At 43.6% G+C, this 19137-nt stretch overlaps 1 protein-coding gene and 1 long non-coding RNA gene across 2 annotated transcripts; both read left to right on the top strand.

Annotated features, from left to right (window-relative positions):
* The first annotated feature begins 410 nt into the window (after positions 1-410).
* LOC115398229 (uncharacterized) lies at positions 411-4646 on the top strand. The gene is made up of 2 exons (XR_003932561.1): positions 411-664; positions 4534-4646. It is a non-coding gene; the product is annotated as an uncharacterized LOC115398229 (long non-coding RNA).
* Positions 4647-12715: 8069 nt separating this feature from the next.
* tmem175 (transmembrane protein 175) lies at positions 12716-17829 on the top strand. Its single transcript, XM_030105209.1, is given in 14 exon segments — positions 12716-12886; positions 12888-13017; positions 13258-13308; positions 13750-13783; positions 13786-13843; positions 13919-13973; positions 14064-14099; positions 14171-14254; positions 14363-14471; positions 14474-14530; positions 14634-14681; positions 14684-14710; positions 14796-14931; positions 15265-17829. Coding segments are annotated over 14 exon segments (1560 nt in total). The 5' UTR covers positions 12716-12821; the 3' UTR covers positions 15935-17829.
* The last annotated feature ends 1308 nt before the right edge of the window (positions 17830-19137 follow it).

Here is a 19137-nt window from a genome sequence, read left to right as displayed (position 1 = left end):
AATCACTCCTACTGAAGAGACACAAGCAGAGGATAACAAAACACCTGAAGAATCTGTAGAACAAGAAACCAGTGACAAAACAGTTGTAGATAAGAATGAGGAGGAAATACCTACTGATCCAAAAGAGGATGACAGAGACCCACGAGTTGAGACAGAAGAAGTACCAGAGGTGCAGATGTTTCTCTCACAGAGCAAGAAAAGCCAGTGGAGGAAGAAAAATCTGCTGATTAGAGATCATTGCAGAACAGCAAGAACACATTTCTGCCAGTGAGAGTGTTGAAGACACAACAAATACTGATTTGGGAGACGTTCCTGAAGAGGAAAGTGCTACATGAGATGCAAGAAGAGCCTGCTGAAGGGCAGAGTGAAAAAGAGCAACCTGTGGTTACAAAACTCTGAGGAAGAGAAGAAAAGCTTCTGCCACACCCAGACGTAAATCTAAGAGGATCAGCAAACAACCTCAGCCAGAGGAAGAGAGTGAAGAAGAAAGCACTCCAGATGAAAATACTGAAGCAGAGGAAACTAAAGCAGCACCTGAAGAGTCTGAACAACAAGAAACCAGTGACAAAACCGATGAAGACAAGAACAAGAATAAGGAGGAAACACCTGCTGCTCAAAAAGAAGTGATAGAGAGCTACAAGTTGAGACAGAACAAGTACCAGAGGTGACAGATGTTTCTCTCTCAGAGCAAGAAAAGGCCGTCGAAGAAGAAAAATCTGCTGTTTCAGAGATCATGACTGAAGAGCAAGAACACATTTCTGTCAGTCAGAGTGTTGAAGACACAACGAAAACTGATTTGGGACAAGATTCTCCTCAGGAAAATGACATTCTTTCACCGAGTGATGAGGTTGTACTTTCTTCACCTTCTGAAGCGCAACAAAGTAACGATGTGGCATCCCAGCAACCTTACCTTCAAGGACTTTGTGTTGTGTTAGTGGACATGAAAAAAAGTCAGCCTGAAGTTGTCAAGCAAACTGTAGATTCCAGTAGGGTTGCTATTGAAACAGAAACTGCAGAACAGGAACAGAGAGAAGAAACAACTGAACCAGGAAAGTCAGTTGAAGAAAAGTCCAGTGTGTTCATGGAGACAGAAGTGACTGAGCTTGAAAAGCTGGCAGTTGATGAGGAGCAAGTTGGATTAAAAGCACAAGATACCACCACAATACAAGATACAGGAAACACCGAACAGGCAGATCAGGAAGACAATGCTATGGTAGATATTTCCCTCCCAGAGCAAAAGGGAGATGGAGAGAAAGAAACTGCTGTTTTACAACCATGTGCAGAGGAGCCAGAAAACACCTCTCTCAGCAAGAATGTTGAAGATACCAATAGTGCAGATGGAGAAGTTCCTGTTGTGGAAGAAAAAAACAACAAATGAGCTAGAAAATGAAGCTGCTAGTGATCAAATTGAAGAAGAAGAACCTGTTGTGATAAGAAGAACTCTGAGGAAGAGAGGGAAAACCTCTGCCAAATCTAGACGTACATCGAAGAGGATCAGCAAACAACCTCAGCCAGAGGAAGAGAGTGAAGAAGAAAGCACTCCAGATGAAAATACTGAAGCAGAGGAACCAAAGCGGCCCTGAAGAGTCTGAGCAACAAGAAACCAGTGACAAATCTGTTGAAGAGAAGAATGAGGAAGAAATGTTGTCTGCACAAAAAGAAGACAATAGAGAGCCAGATGTTGAAACAGAACAAGTAGAAGAGGTGACAGAGGTTTCCCTCACAGTGCAAAAACCAGAGGAAGAGGAACAGCTGGCAATTATTGAAGCGGATCAGAAAGAAGCTGCTGGTGAACAAAGTGCAGCAGAAGACGAGCCTTTGGTCGTCACAAGAACTCTGAGGAAGGGAAGAAAATCTGTTCCTACCGCCCCCAGACGTAAGTCCACCAGAGGCTCCACACGACATCAGCCAGAGGAGGAGAACAAACAAGAAATCACTCCGACTGAAGAGCACAAGCAGAGGATACCAAAACACCTGAAGAATCTGTAGAACAAGAAACCAGTGACAAAACGGTTGTAGATAAGAATGAGGAGGAAATACCTACTGATCCAAAAGAGGTTGACAGAGACCCACAAGTTGAGACGGAAGAAGTACCAGAGGTGACAGATGTTTCTCTCACAGAGCAAGAAAAGGCAGTGGAGGAAGAAAAATCTGCTGATTAGAGATCATTGCAGAACAGCAAGAACACATTTCTGCCAGTGAGAGTGTTGAAGACACAACAAATACTGATTTAGGAGACGTTCCTGAAGAGGAAAGTGTACTAATGAGACGCAAGAAGAGGCTGCTGAAGAGCAGATTGAAAAAGAGCAACCCGTGGTTACAAGAACTCTGAGGAAGAGAAGAAAAACTTCTGCCACACCCAGACGGAAATCAAAGAGGATCAGCAAACAACCTCAGCCAGAGGAAGAGAGTGAAGAAGAAAGCACTCCAGAGAAAATACTGAAGCAGAGAAACTAAAGCAGCACCTGAAGAGTCTGAACAACAAGAAACCAGTGACAAAACCGATGAAGACAAGAACAAGAATAAGGAGGAAACACCTGTGCTCAAAAGAAGATGATGGAGAGCTACAAGTTGAGACCGATCAAGTACCAGAGGTGACAGATGTTTCTCTCTCAGAGCAAGAAAAGGCCGTCGAAGAAGAAAAATCTGCTGTTTCAGAGATCATGACTGAAGAGCAAGAACACATTTCTGTCAGTGAGAGTGTTGAAGACACAACGAAAACTGATTTGGGACAAGATTCTCCTCAGGAAAATGACATTCTTTCACCGAGTGATGAGGTTGTACTTTCTTCACCTTCTGAAGCGCAACAAAGTAACGATGTGGCATCCCAGCAACCTTACCTTCAAGGACTTTGTGTTGTGTTAGTGGACTTGAAAAAAAGTCAGCCTGAAGTTGTCAAGCAAACTGTAGATTCCAGTAGGGTTGCTATTGAAACAGAAACTGCAGAACAGGAACAGAGAGAAGAAACAACTGGACCAGGAAAATCAGTTGAAGAAAAGTCCAGTGCTGATGTGTCCATGGAGACAGAAGTGACTGAGCTTGAAAGGCTGGCAGTTGATGAGGAGCAAGTTGGATTAAAAGCACAAGATACTACCACAATACAAGATACAGGAAACACTGAACAGGCAGATCAGGAAGACAATGCTATGGTAGATATTTCCCTCCCAGAGCGAAAGGGAGATGGAGAGAAAGAAACTGCTGTTTTACAACCATGTGCAGAGGAGCCAAAAAACACCTCTCTCAGCAAGAATGTTGAAGATACCAATAGTGCAGATGTTGGAGAAGTTCCTGTTGTGGAAAAAAACAACAAATGAGCTAGAAATGAAGCTGCTAGTGATCAAATTGAAGAAGAAGAACCTGTTGTGATAAGAAGAACTCTGAGGAAGAGAGGGAAAACCTCTGCCAAATCTAGACGTACATCGAAGAGGATCAGCAAACAACCTCAGCCAGAGGAAGGCAGTGAAGAAGAAAGCACTCCAGATGAAAATACTGAAGCAGAGGAAACCAAAGTGGCCTGAAGAGTCTGAACAAGAAAAAACCAGTGACAAATCTGTTGAAGAGAAGAATGAGGAAGAAATGTTGTCTGCACAAAAAGAAGACAACAGAGAGCCAGATGTTGAAACAGAACAAGTAGAAGAGGTGACAGAGGTTTCCCTCACAGTGCAAAAACCAGAGGAAGAGGAACAGCTGGCAATTATTGAAGCGGATCAGAAAGAAGCTGCTGGTGAACAAAGTGCAGCAGAAGACAAGCCTTTGGTCGTCACAAGAACTCTGAGGAAGGGAAGAAAATCTGTTCCTACCGCCCCCAGACGTAAGTCCACCAGAGGCTCTACACGACATCAGCCAGAGGAGGAGAACAAAAAAGAAATAACTCCGACTGAAGAGACACAAGCAGAGGATACCAAAACACGTGAAGAATCTGCAGAACAAGAAACCAGTGATGAAACGGTTGTAGATAAGAATGAGGAGGAAATACCTACTGATCCAAAAGAGGATGACAGAGACCCACAAGTTGAGACGGAAGAAGTACCAGAGGTGACAGATGTTTCTCACAGAGCAAGAAAAGGCGGTGGAGGAAGAAAAATCTGCTGATTCAGAGATCATTACAGAACAGCAAGAACACACTTCTGCCAGTGAGAGTGTTGAAGACACAACAAATACTGATTTGGGAGACGTTCCTGAAGAGGGAAGTGCTACTAATGAGACGCAAGAAGAGGCTGCTGAAGAGCAGATTGAAACAGAGCAACCCGTGGTTACAAGAACTCTGAGGAAGAGAAAGAAAACTTCTGCCACACCCAGACGTAAATCTAAGAGGATCAGCAAACAACCTCAGCCAGAGGAAGAGAGTGAAGAAGAAAACACTCCAGATGAAAATACTGAAGCAGAGGAAACCAAAGTGGCCCCTGAAGAATCTGAACAACAAGAAACCAGTGACAAAACCGATGAAGACAAGAACAAGAATAAGGAGGAAATACCTACTGATCCAAAGAGGATGACAGGGACCTACAAGTTGAGACCGAACAAGTACCAGAGGTGACAGATGTTTCTCTCACAGAGCAAAAAAGCCAGTGGAGGAAGAAAAATCTGCTGATTTAGAGATCATTGCAGAACAGCAAGAACACATTTCTGCCAGTGAGAGTGTTGAAGACACAACAAATACTGATTGGGAGACGTTCCTGAAGAGGAAAGTGCTACTAATGAGATGCAAGAAGAGGCTACTGAAGAGCAGATTGAAAAAGAGGTTACAAGAACTCTGAGGAAGAGAAGAAAAACTTCTGCCACACCCAGACGTAAATCAAAGAGGATCAGCAAACAACATCAGCCAGAGGAAGAGAGTGAAGAAGAAAGCACTCCAGATGAAAATACTGAAGCAGAGGAAACTAAAGCAGCACCTGAAGAGTCTGAACAACAAGAAACCAGTGACAAAACGTTGAAGACAAGAATGAAGAAGAAACACCTGCTGCTCAAAAAGAAGATGAGAGAGCTACAAGTTGAGACAGAACAAGTACCAGAGGTGACAGATTTTCTCTCTCAGAGCAAGAAAAGGCCGTCGAAGAAGAAAAATCTGCTGTTTCAGAGATCATGACTGAAGAGCAAGAACACATTTCTGTCAGTCAGAGTGTTGAAGACACAACGAAAACTGATTTGGGACAAGATTCTCCTCAGAAAATGACATTCTTTCACCGAGTGATGAGGTTGTACTTTCTTCACCTTCTGAAGCGCAACAAAGTAACGATGTGGCATCCCAGCAACCTTACCTTCAAGGACTTTGTGTTGTGTTAGTGGACATGAAAAAAAGTCAGCCTGAGTTGTCAAGCAAACTGTAGATTCCAGTAGGGTTGCTATTGAAACAGAAACTGCAGAACAGGAACAGAGAGAAGAAACAACTGAACCAGGAAAGTCAGTTGAAGAAAAGTCCAGTGCTGATGTGTCCATGGAGACAGAAGTGACTGACTTGAAAAGCTGGCAGTTGATGAGGAGCAAGTTGGATTAAAAGCACAAGATACCACCACAATACAAGATACAGGAAACACCGAACAGGCAGATCAGGAAGAAATGCTATGGTAGATATTTCCCTCCCAGAGCAAAAGGGAGATGAGAGAAAGAAACTGCTGTTTTACAACCATGTGCAGAGGAGCCAGAAAACACTCTCTCAGCAAGAATGTTGAAGATACCAATAGTGCAGATGTTGGAGAAGTTCCTGTTGTGGAAGAAAAAACAACAAATGAGCTAGAAAATGAAGCTGCTGTGATCAAATTGAAGAAGAAGAACCTGTTGTGATAAGAAGAACTCTGAGGAAGAGAGGGAAAACCTCTGCCAAATCTAGACGTAAATCTAAGAGGATCAGCAAACAACCTCAGCCAGAGGAAGGCAGTGAAGAAGAAAGCACTCCAGATGAAAATACTGAAGCAGAGGAAACCAAAGGCTCCTGAAGAGTCTGAACAACAAGAAAACAGTGACAAATCTGTTGAAGAGAAGAATGAGGAAGAAATGTTGTCTGCACAAAAAGAAGACAATAGAGAGCCAGATGTTGAAACAGAACAAGTAGAAGAGGTGACAGAGGTTTCCCTCACAGTGCAAAAACCAGAGGAAGAGGAACAGCTGGCAATTATTGAAGCGGATCAGAAAGAAGCTGCTGGTGAACAAAGTGCAGCAGAAGACAAGCCTTTGGTCGTCACAAGAACTCTGAGGAAGGGAAAAAATCTGTTCCTACCGCCCCCAGACGTAAGTCCACCAGAGGCTCCACACGACATCAGCCAGAGGAGGAGAACAAACAAGAAATCACTCCTACTGAAGAGACACAAGCAGAGGATACCAAAACACCTGAAGAATCTGTAGAACAAGCAACCAGTGACAAAACGGTTGTAGATAAGAATGAGGAGGAAATACCTACTGATCCAAAAGAGGATGACAGAGACCCACAAGTTGAGACGGAAGAAGTACCAGAGGTGACAGATGTTTCTCTCACAGAGCAAGAAAAGCCAGTGGAGGAAGAAAAATCTGCTGATTCAGAGATCATTGCAGAACAGCAAGAACACACTTCTGCCAGTGAGAGTGTTGAAGACACAACAAATACTGATTTGGGAGACGTTCCTGAAGAGGAAAGTGCTACTAATGAGATGCAAGAAGAGGCTGCTGAAGAGCAGAATGAGAAAGAGCAACCCGTGGTTACAAGAACTCTGAGGAAAAGAAGAAAAACTTCTGCCACACCCAGACGTAAATCTAAGAGGATCAGCAAACAACCTCAGCCAGAGGAAGAGAGTGAAGAAGAAAGCACTCCAGATGAAAATACTGAAGCAGAGGAAACCAAAGTGGCCCCTGAAGAGTCTGAACAACAAGAAACCAGTGACAAATCTGTTGAAGAGAAGAATGAGGAAGAAATGTTGTCTGCACAAAAAGAAGACAATAGAGAGCCAGATGTTGAAACAGAACAAGTAGAAGAGGTGACAGAGGTTTCCCTCACAGTGCAAAAACCAGAGGAAGAGGAACAGCTGACAATTATTGAAGCAGATCAGAAAGAAGCTGCTGGTGAACAAAGTGCAGCAGAAGACAAGCCTTTGGTCGTCACAAGAACTCTGAGGAAGGGAAGAAAATCTGTTCCTACCGCCCCCAGACGTAAGTCCACCAGAGGCTCTACACGACATCAGCCAGAGGAGGAGAACAAACAAGTAATCACTCCGACTGAAGAGACACAAGCAGAGGATACCAAAACACCTGAAGAATCTGTAGAACAAGAAACCAGTGACAAAACGGTTGTAGAAAAATGAGGAGGAAATACCTACTGATCCAAAAGAGGATGACAGGGACCCACGAGTTGAGACAGAAGAAGTACCAGAGGTGACAGATGTTTCTCTCACAGAGCAAGAAAAGCAGTCGAGAAGAAAAATCTGCTGTTTCAGAGGTCATTACAGAAGAGCAAGAACACATTTCTGCCATTGAGATGTTAAGACACAACGATACGATTTGGGAGACGTTCCTGAAGAGGAATGCTACTAATGAGATGCAAGAAGAGCTGCTGAAGAGCAGAGTGAAGAAGAACAACCGTAGTTACAAGAACTCTGAGGAAAAGAAGAAAAACTTCTGCCACACCCAGACGTAAATCAAAGAGAATAGTAAACAACTCAGCCAGAAGAAGGAGTGAGAAGAAAACACTCCAGATGAAATACTGAAGCAGAGGACACGAAGCAGCACAAAACACTGATGACAAAAAATGAAATGAAGACAGTGCTAAAACAGACATTGAAATGGAGATGTCAAGGCTGTGTCAGTAATTTCAGTGACAGGTCAAGAAGAAGAAGGGCAATCTGTTACTTCAGAGGGGCCAGGGTGATATACCACCAAGGGAAGTTGCTGAAGAGATCCAAGGCAAAAAAACGCTCCCATTGTAAAAGACATTGATAAACAAAAAAGAGGGGCTACTGAAGAACAAATGCAGATGATGTTCCAGTGGTACAACCTAAAATCTAAGGATGGGACAAAGTCTGCACCAGCTACACCAGCAATTAAAACCAGAAAAGACCACACCCAACATCAGCCCAGACCATAGAAGACAAAGTCTACTGCACTCAAGAGACTCAAGAGAGGAAGTGAAAGCAGCCCTGGAAAAACCAACAGAAATCAGTGAAGAGAAAGTTGAAGACACAAATGAAACTGTGACTACAGACCTGAAAGAGGACAATACAGAACCACAGGTTCAGACCAGAACTAACTGTGGCTGTAGTTTCCCACAAAGTATCTTCGGGCAGCTGCCACAGCTATTCTAGAGTCATGCGTGGAAGTTCCAGAAAAGGCCCTGCTGGTGGGACTGCTGAAGACGTACCCAGTACAGATGAGGTACGGGTCGCAGTGAGAAAAGCCAACTGAAATGCAGAAGATGAAGCACAAGATGAAACAGTGGTAGTTCGAAGAACTCGGAGAAGTCGAAGAAAAGCTACTTCTGCCACACTGACACGTAAATCCAAAGATCCTGCACCCATCAGCCAGAGGAGGAAAACAGAGACGACACAGCTCCTGGTGAAGAGAGTGAGAAAGAAGAACAAGAGAGTATGGAAACTGAGACAGAGAAATGTTCCAGGAGAAGAATCAGAGCTGGCTGATGCAACCAGAATCTCAGAGAAAGTTGCTGAAGAACAGGAAGCATTACCGTGACAAGAGCCCTGAGAGGCAAAACAAACTTCAAGTCCTAAGTCATTGCGAAAATCCAGAAGACAGAAAGACCAAGAAGTAGTTGAGAGTATATCACTGGAAGAGGAAACCTCAGGACCTGGGAAACACAAGACAGCATTCATTGACTCTGAGGACCTGCAGAACTTAGAGAATCTCAGCTTCCGAACAGGAGGTGGCTGAACATACGGCAGGTTCGCAGGTTGAAGAATCATCAGATTCAACAGAAGGGCAACAAGAGAGTGAAGAAGACAAACTGTGAAGTCTTCCGAAGGGGCAGAAGGCAGTCTTGTAGTGGAAAGAATAACTGAACCTGTCCATGAAGAGATGAAAAGGATGCTAAAGAATTGGATGACCAATCTGTTGATGAAGAGGCAGCAGAACCAGAGAAAAGCAATCACGATCAAAACTTGGACAATGACAACTCAGTTCAGGATCCTGTAAAACAAGGCGACATCCTTATTTTAACGTTGGATCAGATGAAGAGGTTAAAACAGCAAATGCAAACCAAGATTCATCAGAGAATGAAATTGAGCCTGTTGTAATTACAAAAAGAATTCTAAGAGGAAGGTCCATTCCTTCAGTAACGATCACACCTCGGTCTAAATCCAAACCTCACAATACTGAAGTGGAAAAGGTGGAAGATTCTTCGTCTGATGAAATGAGTCCTCCGCAACATCACAGAGAGACAGCTCCGTAAAAGGAGAAGTACTGAAGGAACGCCAGTTCACAAGTCCAAGCGGCGCAGCAGAGTTTAAACAGTTAAGGATGCTGTGATTATAGCACTACCTAATCTGGTGTCAGCGCCAGATTTCAATGGGTAGTGCTGTTGTAAATTTGCGATACTGTACATAATCATGTGTTCATGACATTTCTTCTCGTGCTACATTTACTGCCAACCTGTCCAATGTGTTTGTATTCCCGACCCACTGCTCAGTCGAAGTTGAGATTGGAAAAGGCTGCATTAACCCCCAGAACTTAATGTAATGACGATTACAGTCAAATCACCACTCTGCATTCAGCTAACACAGATGACATTGAACGTATACCTTTGCTGTGATCTGACACAATTGGGTTGTTGAGCAATGTGTTCGAGTGTGTCCACGTCTACCTGTGCATTTGATTGTCAAATAGTGTCCATGTACAGTATGGCTTGCGGTTTAGAATGCCTCTGAATTTAACCAGGAAAAAAGGGCAACAGTGGTCTGATTTGACACTGTTGAAATGGCCGTCATGCTCTGTGCCATTGAGAATGTGAAGTAGGAACTCACAGCTACGTTTATTCTATAGGCTGTGGGCCGTGGGCATTCCAACAGGAGCAGAAGCACAGCAACAAAACACTGCTTGAATTAGCCCCCACCTCCCCACCACTTTCTACACTTGCACTCTCACAAGTATTACCTCTGACAGTGCTTTCACAAGCCACACACACACACAGTAAAGTAGCAGGACAGGATGAAAGTTTTTGTACAAATATCGAGGAGGAAGTTACAAACAAGGCCAATTCATTTCAGCCGGACACAGAAATATTGCAGGACACAGATCGTGCAACCTTAACATTACTTTTCTGAAAGCATCTTTCTTACACTTTACTGTAGTTTCTAAATGTTTGCAATGCAATGACTGTATATAAAGTTGTGTTGAATTTAAAGCACTTAAGTCGCATCTAATGTACCCGGAGCTGCACTTAAGGCATGTTTCATAGATGACACATTTATTTTTTTCCTGTATTTTCTTGGAGGAAACAGTTTTGACAAATCTCCTAGTTAAAGCTTTGTATTTTTTTACATAGACATGAGACGGGACTCAGGCAGACACGTGGGTAAAGAGAATGATTGTCTTTTTATAAATCTGTGAAATGTTCAGCCGTATCCTGCGAAAGAGCCACATCAGGACTGTACACTTTGAATTCAAGTGAGCAAAACCTATTATTGCTTTGAACTGTCCACTCCAGAACACATGGTTTTTATTCCAAACATTCTGTTTGTATGTACTTTTACTCTTGTTAGCATTTGTAGGCTGTCAGCTGTGTGTTAATGTGCATTTAACATTTAATTATCACTTCACCAAGTAGCCACCAGTGATCTCCATTAACACTGTTATGTATTTCTCAGTTGATTTCCATGTGATTCAGGCCATTTTGTGTTTTTTGTTAAATCATAGCATTAACATCGCACCACGATGGAATAGGATGCATTTTGTGCTTGCTATAGCAGATTGCATTTAAAGAAGATAGGCAGCAACACTCCTTTTAAGGTCAATTACAATTTTGTCTCATGTGAACTGTCCCACCTCTGCAAAGTTATTCTTCCCTATGGAATTGTTTGACAGCAGTATTTCACCAGCTGTTTCCACCTAGAGCTGAATAATGAACTGTTGTGGGGGGATTTGTTAAGAGCAAAAAGAAAAATAAAGAAAAAGTGCAAAATTAAGTGATCTATTTTCTTTGTGTTTCTATGTTCAGCCACACACACACACAGGGTATCTCAGTAATACAAAACACATATTGCAAGGTAACCATTTATTTTCATCCTCAAATTAAAAAAAAAAATCAATATTATGAAATTTTTCTCTATTTTGCCAAAAATTGTGGCTTCCATCCCATCCAGAAAGGATAAAGGAATAATATTTCATCATTTTGGGACCTGACCTTTTTTGAGTACTTACGAGGTACATTAACGGAGGATAAACCCATGTCAGTTTTTTAATGCTTTAAATCTAAGTCTAAAGTCTAAAGTCTAGACTCTTATGTGAGTCTAACTCACCTAAATTATTGTAACATGGAAGACATTTGCTTCCATCTGATGGGTGGAGATGGGTTTCTGTTTTTTTGGAAGACACTCTTTCAGTTTCAATCGAATTTCATGAAAACACGATTTAGCATTATTTTTGGTAATTATTTAAACAGAAAGAACTGAGTCTTTATCCGAGCCATTAGATTCGACCTGTAGTGGAGCCAGAGTGGGGCAAGGGGGCGGTCCGCCCAGGCCCACAAGGGCATAGGGCCCCGTTTCATGTGATGTGATGTGTTTAATCGTAAATAAATTATTGTAATAAAAGGTGCAGTGTGTGCGAGAAGGTATATGCATATACTGTGTTCCAATTTGCCAATTCTTACTTTACGACTGTCCATGAATGCATCAGAGCTGTAAGCCAGCGCTGATTGGCTGTGCGGCATGAACGAGTTTTTTCTTTTGCACTTCATCTGAACTCTCTGGAGGGAAGTTAAACAGTATGCTAAACGCTATGCTAGCCGCTAGCGGTACAAACCCAAACCTAACATCGGAGCCATTGGTAGTCAGTGAAACCTTCAAAAATATTATCTTTATCAGAATGCTGTGGTCTTAAACACCTGGCTATTTGAATGTGAATTGTGTTGCTCTCAGACTATAAGGGACCGCCGAGTCTATTTTTTCTAATATACGTGAATTCAAAAGATATAGAGATAGCTGTGTCTATATCTATCCTGAATAGACTGTGTAATTTTAGACCAGCTGTGTTCATTTTATATTTACCTGTATCAAAGATGGTACAGATTCAGCCAGCCAGCCCTTGAACTGAGCCAGTCAGCTCAGTTTCAGCACCATGGACAGCGGACGCTCTGAGAATGAACCTGTCAGGCCTGCATTGTTGTGTGTTTGTGTGTGTGTGTGGGTGTGTGTGTGTGTGTGTGTGTGTGTGGGGTGTGTGTGTGTGTGTGTGTGTGTGTGTGTGTGTGTGTCTGCGTATGTGTATTTGTTCTTCTGAACAGTTTTGTGAACTGGTTTTGACTTTATTCTGTTTTCTGAGGCATATATTTGCTTGGCTTCAATAAAAGGAGCTTAGTGTGTGTTTGACGGTAGCATGAGGTATTGTTGGAATGATAAAATTACCATCATAGGGGCACGTCGAGAATGCTCCGCCCCTCTGTACTGAGACCCACGCTCCTCTGGATTCGACTCTTCTAAAGGAGCGGAACTTCACATCAGCTTTGAGTCGGCGTTTCCTCCTCGGAGTGACTCTCCCTCCCCGAGAGACGATCTGCGCCGCGCCGGAGCGCAGGAAGCAGGCGCGTGTTTACTTCCGGTCTGCCCGCCTCCTGTCAGCTGTGTGTCCGCCGCCTCTGGAGCCTCCTCCGTCCACCCCGCAGGCTCCGCGCCCTGCTCCCCGCCTCCGCCATGAGCCAAGACGACGACGGAGACATTATCGAGCACCACGTCGAGGAGGATATGGAGAGCGGGGCCCGCGGGCCAGGCCGCGTCCTCCTCCTTCCTGGACAGTCCGTCCGACCGGGAGGGAGCCAGCAGCACCCAGTCCTCCCACAGACTGCTGGCCTACAGCGACGCTCTCATCTCCATCATCGCCACCGTCATGGTGAGAGCCGGAAGTCTGTCTGACTGATCGGGGGCTGGGGGTTCGCAATGAGAAAGCAACACTGTACCACACTCCACCATCATGTGTACCATTCAAAAATTAGAGTTGCATTAATCGTCATATGGATGGAAATAATATAAAACGCTCACAGTGGTGATTAGTTTATTGTTATAGTTTTTCACCTCAGTCCCACACAGCGAAGCCACACCTGGACTGATCTTTGTTTTCATTTCTTCTCAGATTCTACCTGTTGCTCACACCAAAGTGGAAGACATGAGGTTACAGTCGGACGTGGGCTGTTGCTTCTGTTCGGCTTGAAACAGACTGGAATGAAATGGATTTGAGGTGTAAAGATGAGGATGTGCTGCAGGGATGAGAGACCTGGAAGTGAGCATCAGTGGCTCTTTCCTACAGGTTGTCAGATTAACACCAGAAAGATTTAGTTTCAGTTTTGTGTTGATCAACTAATGCTATCCAGCATTTTGTATTATTGCAGCATAAAAAACAGAAGGGAAAAAAAGCCTTACTTGACAGTGGTTATGTGGAACATTTGTGAAATAAAAGACTGATGTTTACAAGGCAAAAAACTTGTTTCCAGGTGGTCGTCATTCCTGCAGCACGCCGTTTAAACAGTGATCACCATGAGTCTGTTCGTGTCATGTTGTTCAGTTTGAGGCTCATTTTACTGCTGTTTTCACCACAACTTTAACTCAAACTGTTGTTTTTGTGCAGGAGCTGAGAGAGAGCGTCCAGGTCCTGCTGACAGCCAGATCGCCGTTTACTTGATGACGTTCCTCATTGTGTCTGTCGCCTGGGCTGCTCACATCAGTGAATACAGGATGTGACTGGAAGTCGCTCACGCGGCAGAAGTTTGGCTTCTCATTCTGCTCGTTTACTTTTCCAGGTTGTTTCAGATCATTGTGCGCATTGATGACTGCCTCGCCCTGCTTAACCTGGTAAGAGCCGAATCGGTCTGATCTCTGCGTCTTTGACTCGTCCTCCTGGTTCCTTCAGACATGAGCTTGTGCTTGGGGGTTCTGTTTCAGGCCTGCATGATGCTGATAACCTTCCTCCCGTACACGGTGAGTCGCAGCTGGCGGTCAGTCTCTCTTTTATCGCCGTTAGTGGCACTGACGGTGCCTCTTCTCTGCAGTTCTCTTTAATGGCCACCTTCCCTGATCACATCCTGGGGATGCTGCTGTTCTGTGGGTGTGTGATGGTTCTCGGCATCATTCAGGTGAGGCCCTTTGACTCCGCCCCCTCCTGACGGATCACACATTGTAGCATCAGGACGTGAATTGCATTGGAAGCTTGTGTCCGTTGTGTCTGGCCGTGTTTCTTTCAGTCGGTGATCGTGCTGTACGCCTTCAGCCGCCCCTTCCTGCTGAACCACCAGATCCAGATCTCTGAGAACCAGAAGGTCTACAAACACCACATCCTCAAAGTCATCATGAGAGTCCCATCATGTGCTTCTTCGCCAGCATCTTTTCCTTCATCTTCTTCCAGCTGGTTGGTAGCATTTCAATGTTACAGCGACTCAGCCAACACCACCTAGTGGACAAACTGGTATTACCGATTTTGACTGATATTGACTTATTCTCTGAATGTCTCCACAGTCCTACGTGCTCTTGCCATTGTCATCTTCCTGCCCTACATCTCGCAGTGTTGAAGTGGTGTCGCAGCAAAGCCATCGGTGAGTAGTTGATGGATCAGATCAGTAAAAACCTGCTCGTCACGCCACCTTTTTAAAAACCACCGCCGCCTGTTGTTTGTTTCAGGTCCAGTGGCGGAGAGTCCAGACACCATGATGTTTTACACCTACCTGCCGAATGAACCCCTCAGCAAAGAGCGAGTGGAGGCTTTCAGCGACGGCGTCTACGCCATCGTCGCCACGCTCCTCATCCTGGACATATGGTGTGTTTCACCTCCTTCCTTCCAACATGAACTGTGTACAGAAAGAACAAAATCATCTTTTAATTGAACTAAATATGATCTGTGTTTATTTCAACCTGCCACTATTCACATTGGTTCCCAGATCTGATTGTAATTTACAGACATGCGGGGTCAAAGACAGGAGGAAGCAAAACAGTTTTATTCAACTCATGTTATTGTTTTATAGCCAGCAACAGGTTAACGTGTCCAAAGAGATCAAAGTACAAAACAAGTGAAATCTGACCTGTAATTGTTCAGCACTAACTTGAATGAATCATCCTCAGCTGTCACGTCTCTGCGTCCGTCTGTTCACAGCGAGGACAACGTCCCCAACCCCACGGACGTCCAGCAGAAGTTTGGCGGCAGCCTGACTGCGGCGCTGCAGGTCTACGGTCCAGAGTACCTGGCGTACTTCGGTTCCTTCGCCACCGTCGGCCTCCTGTGGTTCGTCCACCACTCGCTCTTCCTCCACGTCACCAAGGCGACGCGCCTCATGGGCCTCCTGAACACCTTCTCGCTGGCGTTCGTGGGCGGTCTGCCTCTGGCCTACCAGCTGACGCACGAGTTCCCGCGCGACTCCCTCAACGAGCTGGAGGCCATTCAGATCAGCTGCGTCATCATCTTCTTCGCCGGCATGTTCCAGCTGGCCATTTGGGTGGTGGCGCTCTACAACGAGCGGGAGACTCTGCACCCGTACGTGCGATATGGCGGGCGAGAGCACGAGTTCATGCTGGCTAAGCTAGCTCTGTACCCCTGCGTGGCTCTGGGGACGTTCTTCCTCACCTGCATCCTGAGCAGATTTAGCGCTCCCATCTTCCACCTGATGGAGATCACCGTGCCGTTCGCCTTTCTGGTCCTGCGGCTCCTGGTGCGCGTCGGGCTGGCGCTGCTGCGCCTCATCTTCTGTCCCGACAGGTCCAATCTGAGGACGGCGGTGGAAGAGGAGCCCGACGAGACCAGGGTGCCGTTTAAAACGCCGTGGTGACCTAGCTCGCCTGAGGGGGCGTCGGAGCGGAAAATGAAGACAGCCGAGAGATCGGATCTCTGAGAGTTACTGGTAGAAGTCAAGAGTCTGTTGGAATTTAAAGTAGCAAGAATACAGGAAGTGGTCTGTCCTCTTTTCATCGTGTCAGTTGGTTAAAATCTCAAGATGAAGTGAGCTCAGTTCAGAGGAGGACCCAGGTTTGAGGAGAATCTCCGTCCAGGTTCAGAACCAGAGAGTTACTGAGCTGTTAGCCAAAGCTTCTCCATTCAGTTCACTTTCTAAACAGCAAACCCGTGGAATCACCATGAAGACTAGCTAGCCAGCTGGCACCTGTTCCGTTTGCCAGGCTAGCTCTGCCATGAAGGCAACATTAGTCTCGCTTACTAGCTGTGTTAGCGATCATCAAGTTCAGAGCCAGATACGGTTTGTCCATCAGAAAGTGTTTTATATGTTTGATCATAGACAATGGCGAGAAGATTGTGGAAGTTTCCAGTTTGTGATTATTTCGGTTTATTTGGGCAAGTGACAGGAAGTTCTGATGAAAGCCACAAGCTTCTCACTGATCTTATCCTTGAATGCTCGAGCTTCTTTATTTCCGTGTGTTCACGTGTGCTTTGTAATGAATTGTCTGCTTACTGCCATCTGTTGGTACGGAGGGAAATCTATTTAAAAAAAGAATGGATTTTTTTCTGTGATTAGTAATGTGGTTTTTAGGACAATAATAATGATAAAAACACTGAAAAAAAAGGATAGAAAATGAGAGAATCATTGGAAGAATGATAAAGCTAGTTTAATTAGCATGGAGAGAAAGACTTTTGTTTTTTTTTTTACATTGAGTTTGCGCTGCTATGAAAGTCAAATCAAGTCTTTGACACATTTGTTTTACTGCCTTCTGGTTTAAGTGCCCAAGGAGGAAAACTGTTTTCTGAGGTTTTGGGACGATGCTGTCATTTCTCAGAGGTTCAAAGTATCTTCCTGAACTGAAGGTAGAATAAGATTTTCTGAGGGGGATCCTCGTCTGTGATGCCAGACGCTGTTTTTTCTACTTTAGGATACTGTTTGAAGTGTATCCAGGTATCCAGTTAGTTATTTCCATTTGGACTCTGGATCCAAACGCGGTGTGAAACGGCACCAGTCCTGCGCGAGACTTTACAGTTCTTGACTAAATTCTTACTGGATCAGCTGCATCCATCAGTTACTCTTAAAAATCAGAATTTCTCTGAATTTGTATTGGGATTCAACAGTCTAGCGGCCTAGCTTTGGTCCCCGAGCCGTATGTTTGACACCCCTGATCTTAAAGGTCATGACCATTTCAAAAAATCAAAGAATGCAGCAAATTATTAGTTTCTGGATCTGGAGGTTCAGAAAAAAAGAGGCGAAATCTCTACATTCAGTAAAGGAGATGTTGAGGAACTGATCTCGTGTTAAAATACAAAATGTCCTGCTGGGTGTTGCCGTTTATTTACCTTTATTTAGACTTGGGGCAGATATGGCCATAAAACGATCAATTGCACTATATTTCTGTTCAATCTGTGTGTGTTTGTGTTGATTTAAATGGAAAGACTGAGTCTTTGTTTGTATGAAGTGGAAAAAAAATCTGTTTGAGTGTTTTTTTTTTATTTTATGATTATTAACAGTTTGTTTTGATTTTAACTGAAAGTTCTTGACTGTAAAGTTTAGTGAAATAAATCAGGTGGTTTTTACATCTGAAGACACTGAAGCCAGTTCAGCGCTGGGATGCTTTCTTTAAGAACTGACTCAGCCAGAAGTTGCACTTTAACAGAAACCTGCCAATGACAAATGTTTCTCCATCCTCGTTTTGTTCTGGATTATCTTCTGCTTCACTTTTCTTTTCCTCTTCCTAATCCGCTCATTAAAACATGTTTGTCTCCTCAGTCTGTTTCAAGTCTGTTGAATTGTGTGGAAAGTGGTAGATTCTCCAAAATATTGCAAGTTGCAACTAATTTTGTTCTTTTTCTAATATTGCAAAGTGTGGTTTTATTCCATGACAATTGCAGGATTTAGTTATTTGTGTGTAAAACGTATTTTTTTTTTGGATTTGGTTTTTCAAATAGTGCAAAATGTATTGCTTTTGGATTTTATTCCCCCGCAAAAATCATGCAAAACGTACAGACGTGCACAAAATTGTTGGTACCCCTCGTTTAAATGAAAAAAAAAAAAATCACAGTGGTCAGAGAAACAACTTGAATCTGACAAAAGTAGTAATAAATAAAAATTCTAGTGAAATTTAACCAATGAAAGTCAGGCATTGCTTTTCAACCATGCTTCAACATAATTATTTAAAAAAAATAAACTCATGAAACTGGTCTGGACAAAAATGATGGTATCCTTAAGCGTTGGAAGCATGCCTTTTCCAGACGGCATGTTTCAGCTCCTTAAAAAGATGTTCAAAAGGATTTAGGTAAGGGCTCATAGAAGGTCACTGATAATAGTCCAGTGTTTTCCTCTGAGCCATTATTGGGTGTTTTAGCTGTTTTGGGTTATTCTCCTGTTGCAACACCCATGACCTGTGACTGAGACCAAGCTTTCTGACACTGGCAGCACATCTCTCTCTAGAATCCCTCAATAGTCTTGAGATTTCATTGCACCCTGCACAGATTCAAGACACTCTGTGCCAGATGCAGCAAAGCAGCCCCAGAACATAACAGAACCTCCTCCATGTTTCAAAGTAGGGACACTCGTACAAAGTAGTACACTTCATGTGACTACCTGTCGCCCTCTATATGAGCCACGGACTGATTACAAGATTGGAGACACCTGTGATGCCAATTAGTGGACACACCTTGGATTGACATGTCTCATTGGTCACATCACTTTCAGTCTTTTCTCAGGGTACCATCATTTTTGTCCAGGCCTGTTTGAGTTTATTTTTTTTAATAATTCTGTTGAAGCATGGTTGAAAAGCAATGCCTGACTTTCATTGGGTTAAATTTCATAGAATTTTAATTTATTACTACTTTTGTCAGATTCAAGTTGTTTGAATTGTGAATTTTTCGTTCATTAAAGGAAGGGTACCAACAATTTTGTCCATGTCTGTAGTTTAAGAGGTGCTTTGTTAAAATTGTGCAAAATGTGTATTTTTAATGTAGTGTAGCACAACAAAAAAAAATTGTTTAGTTTAAATGGTGCTAAAAAGTTTCTCCCAAATATTACTCAATATATTATCATCTTAAGTGAGCCTG

This window comes from Salarias fasciatus, chromosome 12, assembly GCF_902148845.1.
Source record: "Salarias fasciatus chromosome 12, fSalaFa1.1, whole genome shotgun sequence".
NCBI lineage: Eukaryota > Metazoa > Chordata > Actinopteri > Blenniiformes > Blenniidae > Salarias > Salarias fasciatus.
This window is presented reverse-complemented; position numbering and strand designations above follow the sequence as displayed.